Genomic DNA, 17,732 nt, shown 5'->3' with positions numbered 1-17,732 from the left:
AATGTGGCGTGAGAATGAATACTACCCAGATGCCACAACCTAATTAAAGATCTGTTGCGCAACATTAGAATGCCGTGAGTGTAACCCTCTTAGGATGTGCCCAAAAATTCATACCAAGTTAAAGTTAAATGCTACAATATTGGCTGGGTAAGGCATCAAGGAGACTTTGTCTAGCTCTGTTCAAGGTAAAGCTTGCCGACAATCCAAATGAACAGTGGACAGGTTGTGCCATGGCACAGGCTACACCTCCCATGTGCAGGGGATATGGAAAAGAAATCTCACAATAATTTCAAACTTCAATTTTTATTATTTGTACATTCACCACTTACAGGCGTACTCAAAAAAGAAAATTAAAAAACAAAAAACAAAACATAAACCTTTATACTAAAATGATAAAATGATTAAAAAAAACAATATTAAAACCATTGGTGAGAAAATTCATAATGCAACCTCCCCTCTTGGGCCTGTGTTGACACTACAGGGTAAGAGAAATGGAGGAAGAGGAGTAAAAGGAGGGAGGAAGAAGAGAATCGATAATAAGGACATCATAGCAACCTGTATCAGGTCTGATAGACATGGATAATCTCCCACAGAGAACCGTCTCATCTCTTCAACTAAACAGAGGGAGAGAGGAACACTGCATTACCTTAGTAGTTAATCCACACCTGTCCAAAAATACCCCTAAGCTGCCTCATTTACAGACTTGGATCTTGAGTAATCTCATAGGTCTGTACAAAATGCCAAACACACCTATCCAATATTTTCAGATCAATGCAAGCCTCCGAGCAGAGGGCCAGGTTTTCTGTCTAGGCAGGGCTGGCGATAAAAGCCTTGGACTGCATGCAGCAACAAATGGATTCCTCATTGAAATCACAGAGCTGTGAAACACTGAAGGCGGCAACAATTGATTGCAAGTTGTGATCGGCACCTACACTTTGGGGCTACACGGGGAACTCGGGAGGAATTAAAATAACCCGGCGTGCCGTACTGCTATGCTGTCAAGACAAATTAAAAACACAAGAAAATCAGAGGCAAATGTAAAAAGAAAAATATATCAAACCCCGACAGGAGCGAAGACGTACAGCACTCTGGGAGCGAACACTGCAAAAATTCATGGTCCCCTATAAGCATATGACTGTGTGTGTATGTGCTTTAAAAAAGGTGACAATCTGAGAGATGGTGACTACATCAGTTGGTCCTCTGTTGGGTCTTATTCGTAACAAAGTACATGTAGTGACGAAGGAAAAGCGGGGAGGGGCGGTCGTCAGGACAGTTCCATCGGCTGATTGGGGCGTTAGCGCCGCCTGTCTCGCTGGGCGCTGCGGCTGCGTGAGCGTCTGCCCCCGCCTGCCCCGCCGCCCCCCGGCCTACGGTAACCATCCCTGCGTTTGTCGTTCTCTCTGTCCCTGTCCCTATCTCTCCCTCGATCTCTGTCTCTGTCGCGGTCTCTGTCCCTCTCTCTGTCTCTGTCCTTGTCCTTCTCTACCTCCCCCCTGTCTCCGGCGGTGCCGCCTCCGGCTTTCATCCTCTCCTTGCGCTCTTCTTCCCTTTTCTTCTCCTCCTCCTCGTCCTGTTCCTTCCTCCGTTTCTCACGCTCCTTCATCCGTTCTGCTCTGGCGGCTTCCCGCTGGACAAACTGAGACAGGGAGAAAATGCTCAAAGTGAGGACTATTAAAAACATCTGAGAAAAAACGCACATTTATTTGGAAGGGTTTCGTCAAAAGGCAACAAGTGGTATCACTTGGTTTGTGTCTCACCTGCTCCTCTGTGAGAGGGAGCCAGTATATACAAGGAGCTGCTTTAGTTTTGCGGAACAGGTCATCCAGCAGCTTAGCAGGGGGCTCCTCAGCTGCTTTCTCTGCCAAAACAAAGACCAAAACATTAACAAAAATAAAATTTAACCTCGTGTAAACTCTCCATTATCATATCTTTATCTCTTACCCTTCTTGTCAGTCTTCTTCTCCTTACTCTTCCCCCTCTCCTTGCGTCGTCTCTCTCTGGAGCGTGACCTTCGGGGGCCTCCCTCCCTCTCCTCTCCAGGTTTTCCAAACTCTCGGACCTTGTCGCGGTCCCACTCCCGCTCTGCGCGGGCCCTCTCCCTGCGCTCCATCTCGCGCTCCCGCTCAGCCCACTGGTCTCGCTCAGGGAGGAGTGAGGGCAGGCCCGATGTCCGACCACGGGCCTGCCCAGCCACAGGCCCCTGGTCCTCTGCTCCGGGTTTCTCGGCTGCACCCAAACCTTTGTGGAAGTCCAACTACCAAGCAGAAATGCGTTCAGGTTACAGTAGGCTGAGCTTTGCAGGCTTTGGGAGAAATACTGACTAATAACCATAAGATCTCACCTCATCCTGCTGGCAGAAGTCCACACTAAGGACTTTGGGGTTGCTCTGAGGCCATTTCACTCCATGCAGAGCCGCCCGGGTGGCCACTGCCTCCTCTGAGCTGGAGTACTAAAAACATAAAGGAGGAGAGAGCCATGAGATAAAGAAGCAACAATCTTCCATAGCCTTACAGTACAGAGCTGTTTAGTTCTACTCAATTTGAGCACAGCCATTCAACACAGTTGATCACAATATACACTTCTAAATCACCTAGCAATCTACACTGGCATCCACATGCCCGCACTTTCATGGTTTAAGTCTAATCTGTTTGATAAAATGCAGAGTGTTTCCCACATCATCATCATCTCTGAATGCGCCAAATGTAACTCTGGCGTACCACAAGGTTCAGCGCTCTTTCCACGGCAAAATTTTCCATAATTATGATGTTCAATTTTCACTGCTTTGACGATGATACTCAAAAATCTACATTAAGCCGCTTCAAATTTTGGGGACTGTCTAATTACCCAGAGTCCCACAGTTCAAAAATTTGGCATTACTTTTGACCCAACTCTCTCATTAGACTCTCACATCAAAGATATCACTAAGACAGCCTTTTCGTGCTCTGTTAAATATGGCTGACGCTGAGAGCCTTGTACATGCATTTGTTTCGTCAAGATTCAATTATTGTCATGCCCCGTTTCTGGACTACTCTCATGAAAAATTCCTAATCAAACTAAAATGATAAATAATATCCGACTATGATTTTGAACTGAGAAACTGCCTCAAACAGTTTTTGGGTTGCACAGATGCCACAGTAAATACAAGACTACTTCCCTATAAATTACTTACCAGCTTATAAGAGCAGCTTGTTATCTGTCCTGAGAACTCAAACACTGCATTAACCTAAAGCCTTAACTCTAAAAAAGTCAGGACAACATGAAGATACAATTTGTGTATTTCAAGTACACAAAGTCACAGGATTTGGTGCTAATCAAAAAAGGTTGGGAACCTCTGGTACACAGCAATCTGCAATGATATAGGCTAATTGTCCACTATTAGAGGGATGATGCGTCTGTGGAAACTTACCGTGACGTAGCAGTGAGACTTGATCTTATCGATCCAGAAGCCCTCCTCCAGCAGGGTGCCAGTTCTGCCCAGCAGCTCCTTAAGCTGGCCCAGGGTGAACGGCCTCACCTGAACACCGCAATATAACAATAACATTTATTTACAGAGCACTTATCAAAACAGAGTTACACCGTGATTTACAAGATGAATAAAAATGTGGAATAAATAACATAAAACAATACATAAAGAATACAATACATACATTAACAACATATAAGAGGGCAAATGCACAGAATTTAAACAAAAATAGCTTGCAGACCTTATTGCAAATAAAAGCAAGCTTAAAAAAATATATTTCTAAGGCAGCGGGTTAGCCTGATCTTGTCAGGCAGGTCGTTCCACAGCCATAGGGCCTTAATGAAGAAAGATCCATCACCTTTAATCTTCAGCCTAGACTGTGGAACGACCAAAAGAGCGCTGCCCGAGGATCTCAGGCTGCACTTGGGTTCATAAGGGATTAAAAGCTTAGTGATACAGGTAGGTGCCACTCTAAAATGTCCCTTAAAGGAGATCTGTGAATCAAATGCACCGTAGCCAGGGATGTGCAGTTAAAAATGGGGGTAATATGCTTGTGTCTTCTTAGTTCCTATTCATAGTATTCTCTTACATCACCACATGGCCATCTTGGTAGCAAAATAACAGGTGATTGTAACAAATTAACAGGTGATTATTATCAAATGGCAGCTACAGCCAATGAGCTGTGTATATGGTAAATCACCATAGGAAATCGTAATCAATAAGATATCTAGCTGCAGCATTTTGGATTAACAGTCGAGACATGACGAAATAAAAGCATGGATCACAGTTTACTGAGCCAGGATAGTGTTCTCTCACCAGGTTGCAGACGTGGACGATGTTGGAGACTTTGCCGCGGGGCGGTGAGGGCTGCCGGGCCGTGCGGACGGGGTCGTCGATGGTGATGGACACACCTGACTTCTGCTGGCTGATGGAGCGACGGATGAGGGTGTCGCTGGGGGTCACTGGGATAGAGAGAGAGAAGAATAGTCAACATAATATCTCTGTTATTACATTGACACAAAGGAGGTTGAGCACAGGTCAGCTGAACAGAAAAGCAACTTGAGGCGTCATCAATGTTCTATGAGCAACTTCTGTAACTTTAACCCCTTCCACAAAAAAGGAAAGGTGATTTTAATGTGACACGTCTTTCCGTTCAAAATATGTAAAACATGTAGATGATGTACTAGCTTCTGTTATGTCTAACTTTGTAAAAGGAGGTGATTTATGCAAAAGTCAGCTCAATGTTACATCAATTTCCAAACAAAAGCATTTTCTTCTTAGAAATTGCTTTTGCTAAATCTAACGGCGTAGATGGAGGCTGTCTAGTAATTGATCTATTACCAGTGTTCATCTCCACATCATGGCTGGTATGTGAAGGGGACTGGGTTTCGATGACACCAGGCAATGTGCTGTCCAGCTTCTCCTCTGGGGCCCTCGTCCTCTCTCTGTCTCCTCTCAGGTCATCCTCCTCCATCTCCTCCCGTCTGCTCCTCTTGGCCTCCTTCTGTCCGTTCTCCTGGCTCTCTGAGTGCACCACCTACAATGGAAGGTGGGCATCAACACAAGTGATTCCCCATTGCCATGACAGATACATTGGACTCTCCTGAGGACTACTTTAAATTTAGTATTACAGACAGTCGCTAACCTACAGTATGTCATTCATTCAAAAAGGTAAGAGCTGTGGACCAACCTGTGTGACAGTGCGTCGGATCTGGAGGTCCTGGTCGGGGCGCTCCCTCTCTTCCTCCTCAGCCCCAGAGAGGACAGCTTCTTCTGGGTGCAGGTCCACCACCGCCTCCTGGCCTAGACACGGCCGGATATCTGGGATCAGAGACTGGGGGTGGGGGAGGACAAAGATTACAGATAAGATAAGATTACAAGAAGAATGAACTCTGTTAGATGTTGCAATCAGTGCATCCGTCAGAAACAGTATTGCAAGCAACCACACAGTATTTTGAGGCTTACTGTGCTGTAAATACCTTGAGTGAATCTGTGGTGATGCTGATGGAAGGTTTCTTGGCAGTGACGGCTGTGCTGGAGCCCCAACGCCTCTTGCGGCCGGCCGCAGCCCCAGACTCCTGCTCGCCCTCTGCATTGCCAGTGCCCGGGGACGCTTTGCTGCCTGGTGAGATGGGAAAATCGTTGAATCCACATACACCAAGACACAAGCGTGCATGCGTTCACAAATCCATGCACACAAAACAGTCCTTTGGCCACAACACATGCTCAAGTGTCACGCTCATATAGGTCCAGGGTCATCACATTCACATCTACAGAGCCCTTATGGGACATACATTTGTGTGGAGTTCCAGTTACAAATATAGTCCTGAGTCTTGTTCTAAAACATCATTAACACATACAACATAAAAAATGTAAAAGGCTACTATAATAAAACGACAAGGGGATAGGAGTAACACTGATGGACAAACAGATAAGAAGCAGGGCAAGGGGAGCGCATGTCGGGAAGGTGTACTCACTGCTAAGGGAGATCTTACGAGCTGTGAAGGCCTTAGGTGTCTGAAACAGAAGGAGATAAGAACAACCCCAAAATACATGGGGGAGGTGAGAGGCAGAGACCATGGGTGGAGACATAAAGGGTCAAGGACAGGTTGGAGGGACAGTGGAACAATAACAGAGATAGGGACAGAGAGTGAGGGATAGAAACTGCTACGCAAGGTCACTTTCCAATTCAAGTCTATTGACGGCACCAAGCTGCGCTGTCTAGTTCTACATTGGTAGTAAACACAGCATGCCCTTATTTGATAAATAATGCTTATTTGGGAATGAGGTAATTTGTTTTAGAGGTGTAAGCTGTAGTTGCAGTCTCTATCAAACACAAACAAAAAGGATCTGATGGCAATACTGCAGTTTAAATTCCATAGAGCTAAAAAATGTTTAAAAACTCAGGTCCGAATAGGCTCATGAATTAGTTTCAAAGAAACTTAAGTCTAGTAAGATTTAAGATTATAAAACAAAAGATCCATCTTTAATCAAAACTGCAGTAGCCATGAATAAGGTAAACATTTCCCCCAAAAATGATGATTCCCCCAGCATAAACTACAGAGGGTCTGACTGAAAACTAAGCATTCTAAATAATTGTGTGGAAAATAACATTGAGAAAACAAACTACTTATTCCCTGGTACCACTGACACCTGATCCTTACTGGGTTGGATATGGCCCAATCACGACTGCATGTACTGTATCTAGGCAACAAGGGTCCAATCAAAGGTGGCTGAGATGTTTGGGTGGAAATCTGAAAGCTGGTTGGCTGGCAGGATGGGCTCGATAGTTCATTGGGGTAGGGGCTTGAAAATGCTTTTGGCCAAAGCGGTCGTCCTCAGATCTTTGGGCATTAGTCCTTTTAAAATTGTGGCAGGCTCTTCGTCTAGTTGGACTGATCAGGTTTTTCTGTTGTGATGGAGATTGGATAATGAATGTTGCCCAACAGTCAGTGTGCACACAAATCCAGAAACGTCTATTTTAACGGCCAGTTTTGTTTGGGGACAATAAGTTCATACTGAGAGTCACAAAGCAGCAAAACTCTGGTGATGGTTGCAGTAGGAAGAGACCCAACTGGCAAGTCCCCTCTTCAGCCAAATATAAAATCTGCTAAGGGCCATTGGAAGTCCAGATAAAAGCTTAGGGCCGTTTGAAAATTCACTTAGTATCCAAGCAGCGGTATTTGCTCGAGACATTCATTTGCATTCCGTTCCAAAGAGATTAACAAAATCCAAAATGTCCTTTTTCAAGCACGTTACAGTCCAGCGACCACATTAACTGACAGCATGAGGTCCATCATGCACCACATTCTTCTGTAACTTTTACTGTGGGATGAAAAATGTCCTTAAGTGAAGCCATCTGAAAACCACTCAGTTGCTGATAGGGTTTCAGAGCAGTCTTTGGAGGTGATGTGAGTGCACTTCCTTGTCTCTTCTCCATCTTGATTGCAAGGGCGCATGGCCTGATAAGTGGATAACAAGCTAAGAGAGATAGGTGGGCCACATTGACTAGCCAGACCTTTCTCTGAAACTTTAAGTCCAATCAATAGCTCTTGTCAGCCATCTCCATGACAATGAGGCGGCCTTTGTTGCCAGGACTGTCCCTCTGCAGTGCAGCCTCGGGGGCCTATCTGTGGTCAACCCAGGTTTCTTGGGGACAGTGGAACAGGTGCAGCAGTAGTAGTAGTAGCAGTGGTAGTAGTAGTAGTGGCAGTAGTAGTATGCAGGTACCATTAGGGGCAATGGAAGAGGCATGAGCACCTTTATAACAAAGCAATCAATTGGGTTTTAAACATCAGCCACAATGAGAAAATACCCCTGCTGCTTCTGCCTGAGACAGTGCCAGCAAAGGTTTTAAAAACAGCCAAATCAGAAATTTCTCCTCCTACACACATTCAATCTACAGCTTGTGAAAAGGGGCTCATTAAGTCATCAAATGGAAATATTACAAAAAAAAGTAAAGCTAAGGTTTCCAATAAGAAAAAAGCCATTTTCTCTTCTAATAGACAAGAAGTATTTAAATGACCTCAAGCGTAATGTATTCAGTCTAAAGAAAACTAAGTGCAAAATCATACAGTTTCAACTACAGCTTTGAATGGAAATAATGTGAATAAAGGCTCAAGTGGTTTGGCCCATCTCAGCCCTCAGCTGGTGACTTTGGAGAGACTTGAGGACCAAGATGGTCCCGGGTTCTTCAGTTGTCTTACCTCCTCGCTGGTCTCTGGGAGCTTCTCAGGCTCTGCCATGGCAGTCTCCTTCACCTCCCTGCACGGCGTGAAAGGTGCATGACAACAGGAAAGGAGGGGACAGATAAGTAGACAATTGGGATGGGGGGGAAGAGAAAACAAATCTTGCATTTCACTACAACAGAAAACTATATAAAGAAAAAGACCAGGGGCCGGATTCACCAATGTGTTCTTAAGATAAAGCTTAAGAAATGACATAAGAGGAAATTTTAGAAAGTTCTTAAGAAGGCTCTTAAGTGCAATTCCTCAATATTTTCTTAGTAACAGTCTCATTTCTTACGAATTTCTTTAATTTTCCTACTTAAGAACTTCTCAAAATAGGGCCTGAATTAATTCTGGTTAATAAACTTTAGGCTTACTACCATTGAGGCTAGGAGACAAGGTTAGGAGGCAATCCAAAGTACTTCCATCTACAAAACAATTGGGGAAAAACCTATTAAGGGCAACTAGAGCAAAGATTTAAACATTGGTTGCTGTTGGTAACTGTAAACTTGGTAGCTTATTTTCAGTAAACATGAGACGGAGGCCTACCAAATAAAGCTTTACAATAAATGTTAATCTTAATGTTAGGTGTAGGGGAACCTATGACTTTGAACTATAACCTACTTGTCTAAAATGTGTTTAAATATATGATATTAGAGGCTTACCTTTTCACTGTAGGAATTTTAAGACAGGTGAAGGGCTGTCTTAAAGTTAAGAAAAATATCAAGAACAAATTTGAGAACTTTCATTTCAAGAATACCATTTATTTATAAGTTTTTTCTTAGGAAGAAACATAAGAAGAAAGTTAAGAAAATATATAAGAACTGTTTTTGAGAATAGCATTTTTTCCATTTTTTTTTCTTAAGACTAAAGTTAAGAAAAAAATGTCACTTGAGAAGATTTTTTTTCTTAAGAGGGTTTTGTGAATCCGGCCCCAACATGAAAACTTAAGAGGTTGCACAGACGTAACGTGACATATTTTTTAATGGAACCAATATAACAGGGTGCTTTCAGGTTTCAGCAAATTAAATTCTGCATGTAAAATAAAATTCAAGGCCAATTTCACTACATGAATAAATGTGAAAAGTGAAAAATAGAAATCCAATCAAAATATAGAACTGTGATGGGGTTGCCTCAGTGCACCAAGACAACACTGACACTGTTAAATCTTCCGAAACTACTTAAAGACACTACTGAAGGCTATATTTAACAACATTTAAAAGACCTCTTTTAAGGACCTCAAGACACCCTGCAATAAAAATCTCAGCAGGTGAAAACAATCCACTAAGATGAATATTTGATGAATACAACACAAGAGGGCGGCCAGGTGATGCTAAAATAAGTGCGCCATTAACGCTCTGTCTCATACTGTTGACTACAGTCACGTTGTCATTTCCCAGTAGCGCTGCTGTCAATGCTTTCAATCAAGGACAATGAGTCGAGTCGAGTCGACGAGAGGAGGAGAGGAATGCAGAGACACCGCAGTCCTCCTTTCAACCTGCTCCGTTCATCCAGAGAACGGTAGCACAACAATGCCTGACGGATGAATACACGCCGCACGTTCCCGCGTCGTTCTCGTGCGCGTACACGTGAACACGTCTACTCATTCCGACTAAATTAACTTCATTACAAAGTGTCAGACAAGGATGTCCGGATAAACGACGCCTGCTGGCTGCTACTGCTGCTAAAAAAAGACTGCGTCGCGACGAGCCGCCTCTCTCCTACCTTCCTCTCACCAGAGTCTATTCCTCTCTGAACGCATTCCTGTCCGCACCGGGTGTCAACCAAAACCTGGCCCGGATAAAGCCACGGACGAAGCCTCGCTTGCTATTTAGTTAAGCCTCTATAACAGTATAACATCGGCCGCTAAAGCCATACACGCAGCACAGCCATGTTGCTGCGAAGGAAAAAAATGATCATGTATAAAAAAGGACCCGCATCTTCTCAGCCACACCGGCTTTAAGGCAGTCTCATCAATCGCCTGATGGGAAATTCAACACATGAAATCCTCCCATAGTTTTCTCACGACTGTATTCACAAAGCACCTGCTTGTAAATATGCAACGGAATTATGCAAAGGATCTGAGGTGAATGTTAAATGGGGCTTATAAAACAACATCTGACACTCAATACACAAAACCAAGTACAGCTAAATTAGCTTGTTATATATACACTGAATGTGGCTAATAAGCAAAACGTACATCTACATCGCATATCAATCATGGTCAAGGTTATGCAGGTGTGCACCATTTTGAGTACATCATACTGTGTATAACACACATCACAAGAGAACCTGCACAGATTGATATGTTAGCACTGGTCATAATACCATAAGGAAAAGGACAAATTATCGTGATTCAAGTCATTGTTGTACATGGCAAACTACCACCCTTCACTCACTGTCAGTCAGTGAGTGAGTGTGCTCAATTCCTGCTGAGTGAGCCCACAGAGCCTGCTCAATGCTAACTGCACCCATTTATCAGCTGGTTGGCCTCTGGGTCGAAAACACAACGGGTTGCAACGAAATCTCGTCACACAAAAACCATAAACACGAGAGAACACATGCAATGCTAAGCATGACTTTGTGACAGTGTAGTCATGCGTGTGCAACTCTGGATGCATTTTCCATCCTCAGGATGCAGGACAAGAATATATTATGTTTGATTCCTTTCTCTATTTTATTACATATTAGGTACACTCATGTTTCATATTATTTGTTATTGAATGGGTAACCACAGGTGTAATTCCCCACAATTACAACCCTAGCAGACTTCCATGTGGCCTAAGGCTCTAACATGTATTTGTATGCATCTATGTGTGTGCATGCATCCTGTTTGCCCAGTTTGAATCAGACAATGTACGCGCTTCATAACACCAAGACCGAAAACCAGACCTTGGCTTGTCTTTCTTTTCCTCCTCTCCTTCGCTGTCCTTTCTCCTCAGTTTCTTCTCCTCTCCGGCAGGTGCTCCAAAGAACTGTTTCTGGTGAATTAAACGGTCGGTAATGGTATTAAGTTGGGAGAGAATACATGCCAAAGTTGATGAAACAGTTCAAATAACACCACCAAGGGACACTGAAGGTCAAGTGTAAACCCATCATAAGAATGTATGTGTGTAGAATAATTCTTGATTTTACGGAAATCAATTTTTCTGAAGAACTTAGAAAATTGGAAGAAAATGAGGATAGATGCACATGGATGTCTTGTCAGGATACAGGCCTTACAGTGTATTGTGGTGTGTTAACTTATAAGCAGCTGACCTTGCTGTGGCTGGCTCCATCAACAGTCACGTTATTCTCCTCTACAGACATCCCCCTTTTGCGGAGGGCGGCTGTTGGGGTTTCCTTTGAATCCGCAACCTGGGCCTCTACTGTCACTCTGTGCTGAGGTGAGGAACCTCTCTCGAGTTTCCCTTCCTAAGAGAGAGAGAAAGAGAGAGAGATGGAGAACAGTGCTATACTGTGTGCAGGCAGAAGATTGACGGAATAGTGGGAATTAAAAAAAAACAAAAAAAAACCATCCTCTTTCATTCCTAACATTTGCTGCAATAAAAGTAGTGTTTTCATTTTTTTGGACTGACACTGTACACTATGCATATTAAATCAGGGATGTGAAGAAGTAAATGTATGAAAACAAGAAAACATGTCTGCCTTGACATCACTGATTGTGGCCAGAAGTGCAACACAGTTGAAAGTTTCAGCCCATATAGTTACGTGTGAGAGAGAGAAAGCTGACTTGTGGACCACTTACCCTCCTACCACTGGAGGTGGAGCGGGATCTCTCCTGGGAAGATGAGGACGAGCCGGAGGACCGAGATGAAGAGGACCCAGAGTCAGAGTCTGAGGAAGAGGAATCGTTCGAGGAGGACCTTTGCCTCGCTCGTTTCTCTTCCTTCTTTGCATCTCTTCCCCTCCTCAGTGCGGCCCCCGTCGGGCTTGAGGGAGCCTTCCCTTCGTCCACCTCCTTTGCTTTTTTGGTCGACTCTTCAGCGGCCCGTTGCTCTGTCTCCATTGAATCCGCTTGGGCTTTATCCTCCGACGCCAGGCTTACGGCCTTTTCTTCTTGGGGACTCTGGACCAGTGTGGCGGCGGTCTCCTTCTCAGGCCGTGTCCCCACAGAACCGTGCGACCCGGAAACAACTTCCCGTCTGGCGCGCACTTGTGGATCTTCCTGTTCCGCGGAGGGTTGGTGTCCTACTTGCGCTCGCTCCCCAACTTTGGTGGGTGAGGCGAGGGGTGAGGCCTGAGGTTGGGGGCTGTCAGAGAAGGTACGGGGCCGCTTGATAACCATGGAGGTGGAAGAAGACGGGGGTTGAACTGGGGAATCCCTTAAGAACCGGAACTTCTTGAATGAGGACTGCGGTGACAGAGGCGTGGATTGAGTTGGTGCACCAGATTCTGCTGGCTGGCTGTCTCTCCGGACCATTTGGGCTTGGGCATTGCCCCCCTCCTGTTCTCCTGCCTCTGTTGCCGCCTTTCCACCTGGTCCTGTGGAGAGGGGGGGAGGAGTGGGCAGGGGGGTGAGACCAATCTCACGGCCACGTTTGGACGGAGGGAGGTGACTCTCCCTCTCTCTTTCAGCCACCTTAGCTCTCTCTTTCTCCTGTTCCAAGGCCCTCTCCTGCTCCTCCTCTTTCTGCATGGCTTTCTCCTGCTGTAAGACCTTCTCCTTCTCCAATCTTTCGCATTCAAGAGCTTTTTCCCTCTCTTGCTCCATGGCTCTCTCCCTCTCCTTCCTCTCTTGCTCCAAGGCTCTCTCTGTCTCCTTCCTCTCTTGCTCCAAGGCCCTCTCCCTCTCCTTCCTCTCTTTTTCCAAGGCTCTCTCCCTCTCGAGTCTCTCCTGCTCTTGAGCTCGCTCCCTCTCCAGCCTTTCTTGCTCTAAAGCCTTTTCTTTCCTCTCCTTCTCTGCTCTCTCCTTCTCCACCCTCTCCCTCTCCAAAGCCGCCTCTCGCTCGGCTCTCTCTTTTTCCTCCCTCTCTCGTTCCAAGGCCTTTTCTCTCTCCATCCTCTCTTTCTCCTTCCTCTCACGCTCCAGCCTCTCTTGCTCCAAGGCTTTTTCTCTCTCCATCCTCTCTTTCTCCTTCCTCTCACGCTCCAGCCTCTCTTGCTCTATGGCTCTCTCTCTCTCCATCCTCTCTTGCTCTAAGGCCTTCTCCCTCTCTAACCTCTCTTGCTCCAAGGCTTTCTCCCTCTCCAACCTCTCTCGTTCTAAGGCCTTCTCCCTCTCCAACCTCTCTTGCTCTAAGGCCTTCTCCCTCTCCAGCCTCTCTCGCTCTAAGGCCTTCTCCCTCTCCAGCCTCTCTCGCTCTAAGGCCTTCTCCCTCTCCATTCTCTCTTTCTGCTCCCTCTCTCGTGCCAAAGCCTTTTCCCTTTCCAGCCTTTCTTGCTCCAAAGCCCTTTCTCTTTCAATCCTCTCTTTCTCCTTTCTCTCTGCCTCCAAAGCTCTTTCCCTCTCTAACCTCTCTTGCTCAAGAGCCCTCTCTCTCTCCTCCCGTTCCCGCTCCAAAGCCTTGGCCCTTTCTAGCTCCATGGCTCTCTCCTTTTCTTCTCTCTCTCGCTGCAAAGCCCTTTCCCTCTCCTCTCTTTCTCTCTGCAGAGCTCGCTCTTGCTCCAGGGCTCTCTGTCTTTCAAGCTCCTTCTCCCTCTCCAGCTCAAGGGCCCTCTCTCTCGCTAGGGCTTGCTCTCTCTCTTCCCTCTCTTTAGCTAAAGCTTGTTCTCTCTCCTCCCTCTCTCGTTCTAGAGCAAGTTCCCTCTCTCGCTGCAAGGCTTTCTCCCTTTCTTCCCTTTCTAAGGCCTGCTCTCGCTCTAATCTCTCTCGCTCTAAAGCTCTCTCTCTTTCCTCTCTCTCCTGTGCAAGAGCTCTTTGGCGCTCTTCCTCCATTGCCCGCTCTTGCTCAAGTATTCTCTGCCTCTCTTGTCTTTCCAGCTCCAAGGCTCTAAGTCTCTCTTGCTCAAGGGCCTTTTCTCTTTCTAACTGAGAGTCCCTCTCTCTGTCCCTGTCTTCTGTTGCAGTGGCCCTGAGCACACTCACAGGTACTTGACTGTGGGGCAGATGTGCTCCTATGGCACCCTGGTTGGTGCCTGGAATCATGGGAAGTGGCACATTGTCTGCGGTGTTGGCTGTATGGGTGATGGCAGATACCACACCCTCTGGAGGCCCTCTGCCAGGAAACGCTGTAGCTGAAGTGGAACTGTTATCCTGCCTATCTCCGTTCCCATCGCGGCCGTGCCACCCAGCTCCAGAGAAAGCTCCTTCCGACGCCATTTTGCGTGCCAGCAGGGTCAGCGGGCCAGGCTTGCGCTCAGCGTGTCCGCTCCTCTGTGGCTCTGGGCTGCTGCTGCGGCTGCCACTGCTGGAGGAACCAGAACTGGAGGTACTGGATGTGCGCTGCCTAGCTGGGGGCACATCTGGACTAGGGGGGCTCTGTTTAGGGGTGTCAGGTAGAGGGAACGATAACTCGGGGGGTGGGGAAGGAGGAGGTGTTGGTTGGCGGAGTTGCGGAGACAAGAGGGAAGGGATGTGCTGCTGCTGGGGTTGGCGGGATGCTCCAGATCTCTCCCTGGTCAAGGGCCCTCTGGCTGGCTCTCCGAGGCTCCTCCTCCGAGCGCCGTTGTCCCAGTCATCATCCTCACCGTCCTCCTCACCATCTTCACTATCGTCATCGTCGCTGTCGGCCGGGACTTGGCTAGATGTAGGAACCCTCTCTGGCCGGTGCTCGCTACCAGCGATGCGCACGGCCACAGAGCCAGGAGCAGGTGTAGGCAAGGTTGAAGCAGGAGGACTGGACATGTTAGCTTCCTGGTTCCGGTTTCCCCCTCCCTCATTCGCTGGGCCTGCCAGTCCCTCTCCATCAGAGGGGCCAGGTGGCTTGTGCTGGTCAGCCAACACTGGTTTGACATCCTGATGAGGATAGAAAGGGGCTGAGATTGAGTTTGTTGCAGGACTATGCCAGTTTCTCCCATGCAAATATTCTGACACAAATTTTCTTACCAGCAAGGTCCTTCCAAATGTGCAAGATCTTTTAGGGCATGCAATAACTCCACAGACAGGAAGATTAGTAAATGTGACTGATAGCACAATAAAAAAGTAAACAAAAAGATATCTGACCTGGGCTGGAGCAGAACATGAGGTGCTGTTGTTGACTTCTGTGTGATCCTCTTGCTCTGAATACGACAACAGAGATGTGTCATGAATAGAGGTGCGTGTAGTAAGCCTAATTCATTCACTTGTAGCAGTTGGATTCTAACGACACCTTACCATCGGTTTCAACTGCCTCACGAGCCTCTCTCTCCAGACGCTGCCTCAGGAGCTCCTGTTGTTTAGCCAGATACTGCTTGATGAAGCTGTTCTGGCTCATTTCCTCACCAATCTAAATGCAGAGACAGACAATTGAAAACAGGCTGCAAGTCTTCGAGGCCACTAGCAGACACGTCACAGAGATTTCTGGAATATTGTGCTCATGCACTTTTTGTCATTCAAACTTCAGAGATCATTTTGTGAAGGGGCTTCAGTCTTTGAAATGTGTGTCCCAGCGTCTTTGTGACACCCACCTGAGAGTTGGGCTGCAGTCCAATGTGAGGGGTGGAGGTCCTCTGCAGATTCTCCAGCATGAGAGCCTGTTATTGAGGCAAGAGATTCAACTTTATTCAATCCATGTAAATAACTAGCAAGCATTTTTCAGAGCCATTAGAATGAGCATCAAAACCAAACACATCCTGTCAGATCTTTGACTTTATAGCAGCCAATAAACCCTTGATCTTTTACAGACAGTATGTGGTATATGCATGCACAAACCTTATGTCCAGAAATAATTACTGGTGCATTTGAATGTACATATCTGGGTCATTTATGACAGTGATGTTATTGTATGGTGCTAAATGTAGCCTAATCAGTCATCATTTCCATTGCAATCACCAATATACCCTTTCTTCACAAAGTATTATGAGTCTCTATGTGCCTTGGCATGTCAACACCACAAGTGACAAAGTGAGAGTTAGTCAGCATAACTTAAAATTCCAAGTTTTGTTCAGTCACACTGCATCTCTTTGGTCAAGACATTTTTATCTTAAATTTATATGGCATAATATCCAGGGAAATATAAACACTGTGATGAAAGTGCATCAAAGTAATCTTAATGAATATTATGATGACCCAACATCCTGGCCAGGAATAAAGCCCTACAGCAAACCACTGATTTTAGTGGATTGCATCTACATTTTAAGATTGCTTAGTTATCTTAATACTACTGCAATATCCTTACACACCAACCATAGCCTGCGTATGATACAAATTACCAATAATTATTATGCATTAAATCATCATCACTGTAAACATTCAGGGTCAGTACAGATCAATGGCTTGCGTTTAGTGGTATTAATTGTATAAAAATGTGTCTCCAACATTTCTACATTTTAAAGGATAATTATATGGCGGGCAATTCATTAAAATTGGTTATAAATCGTAGTTGGCCGTAGAAATTGAATCAACAAGTGGTTTTCTGTACTCTTTAGCATGGTGTCAAGATGCTACATCTGATGTAACGTACCTTAGTATGGTAAACATTTAATTATCTGACAAAATCCAACGCTGATATTGGGGCTTGAGAATTTATGCAAACGTTAACACCCCTTACTGTTTTCGTGGCGTAATTCAGCGGGCAAATGGTCAAAGGGCTACCCAGTTAAAAGCAAATAACAGATGTCAAGTCCCAACTTGGAGACATAAGATACGATACAATACTTTGCTTGCTATCATGTAAACAAAACGTCCACAAAGGACACATGGAGGCTCATCCGCTTGGACCACACGATGTGACTATCTATATGACAAACTACTCTTTGTATTGTTGCCGCAAAACGTTATCTGTCCATTTAAATAGGTTACATTAAGCAGACATTCAGAGTGGCTGCTGCAAGTTGTTGAGCTACCAAGATAACTTCTGTAACCTCCCCCCTCAACTCATGCACACCAACAATGCGTGGGACAGACTTATCGTCAACACACACAGCAGCGAGCCAGTCACTGAGGCCACCGATCAACTCAAAGCTCAACACAGCGTTAGCCAAGTAAGCTAACTAGCTAACAGGACAACATCACCCTAATAAATACTTTGAGATTAGCTAGTAAGTTAATTGAACCCCCGATATTGCTGCGGATGGTATATCGTTGCACGGCGAAAACACCACTCGACCACACTTAAAACAAATACATTTTCAGTTGGTTAGTGTCAACCTGGCTAACTGCTACGCTGCCTAGGCAGCAGGCAGTTGTCGGCCCTCGAGACGAGCATCAGCCCCGTCCTCTTCGTTAACGTTAGCTCGCATCAACCGTGGTCCTGATTTCGCAGCCCAACTCACCCCTTTGAGTCTTTTGATGAGAGCATTTTTCTGTCCGCTTTTCGGGAGTCCTCGCTCCTCCAAAGCAGCTTTTAGATCCGCCACCCGAAGAGACTGGAGCGGTCTCCCGTCCAGCGTAACGTCTTCGAGGTCCGCCATTTTCCGTTCCTCTCGTCCGTTCCCAGCGAGAGCGACGAGCAACCAGCAAC

At 45.8% G+C, this 17,732-nt stretch overlaps 1 protein-coding gene across 2 annotated transcripts; it reads right to left on the bottom strand.

The window, feature by feature from the left end:
• Positions 1-287: 287 nt before the first annotated feature.
• Positions 288-17,696, bottom strand: acin1a (apoptotic chromatin condensation inducer 1a). Of its 2 annotated transcripts, none has more exons than XM_078287656.1 (18): positions 17,545-17,696; positions 15,739-15,804; positions 15,446-15,557; positions 15,296-15,351; positions 11,939-15,088; positions 11,449-11,604; positions 11,083-11,171; positions 8,170-8,227; positions 5,941-5,980; positions 5,443-5,585; positions 5,154-5,297; positions 4,805-5,000; positions 4,280-4,425; positions 3,407-3,514; positions 2,342-2,449; positions 1,942-2,254; positions 1,758-1,858; positions 288-1,636 (listed from the first exon to the last, which is right to left on the bottom strand). In XM_078287656.1, exons 1-18 carry the CDS (start codon positions 17,680-17,682, stop codon positions 1,295-1,297), a joined length of 5,466 nt encoding a protein of 1,821 aa, XP_078143782.1. In that variant the 5' UTR covers positions 17,683-17,696; the 3' UTR covers positions 288-1,294. The 2 variants fall into 2 exon arrangements, with proteins under 2 accessions (XP_078143782.1, XP_071759774.2); XM_071903673.2 differs by having other exon boundaries at positions 11,083-11,165.
• Between the last annotated feature and the right edge of the window lie 36 nt (positions 17,697-17,732).

This window comes from Centroberyx gerrardi, chromosome 13 (genome assembly GCF_048128805.1).
Source record: "Centroberyx gerrardi isolate f3 chromosome 13, fCenGer3.hap1.cur.20231027, whole genome shotgun sequence".
In the NCBI taxonomy this organism is placed as follows: domain Eukaryota; kingdom Metazoa; phylum Chordata; class Actinopteri; order Beryciformes; family Berycidae; genus Centroberyx; species Centroberyx gerrardi.
This window is presented reverse-complemented; position numbering and strand designations above follow the sequence as displayed.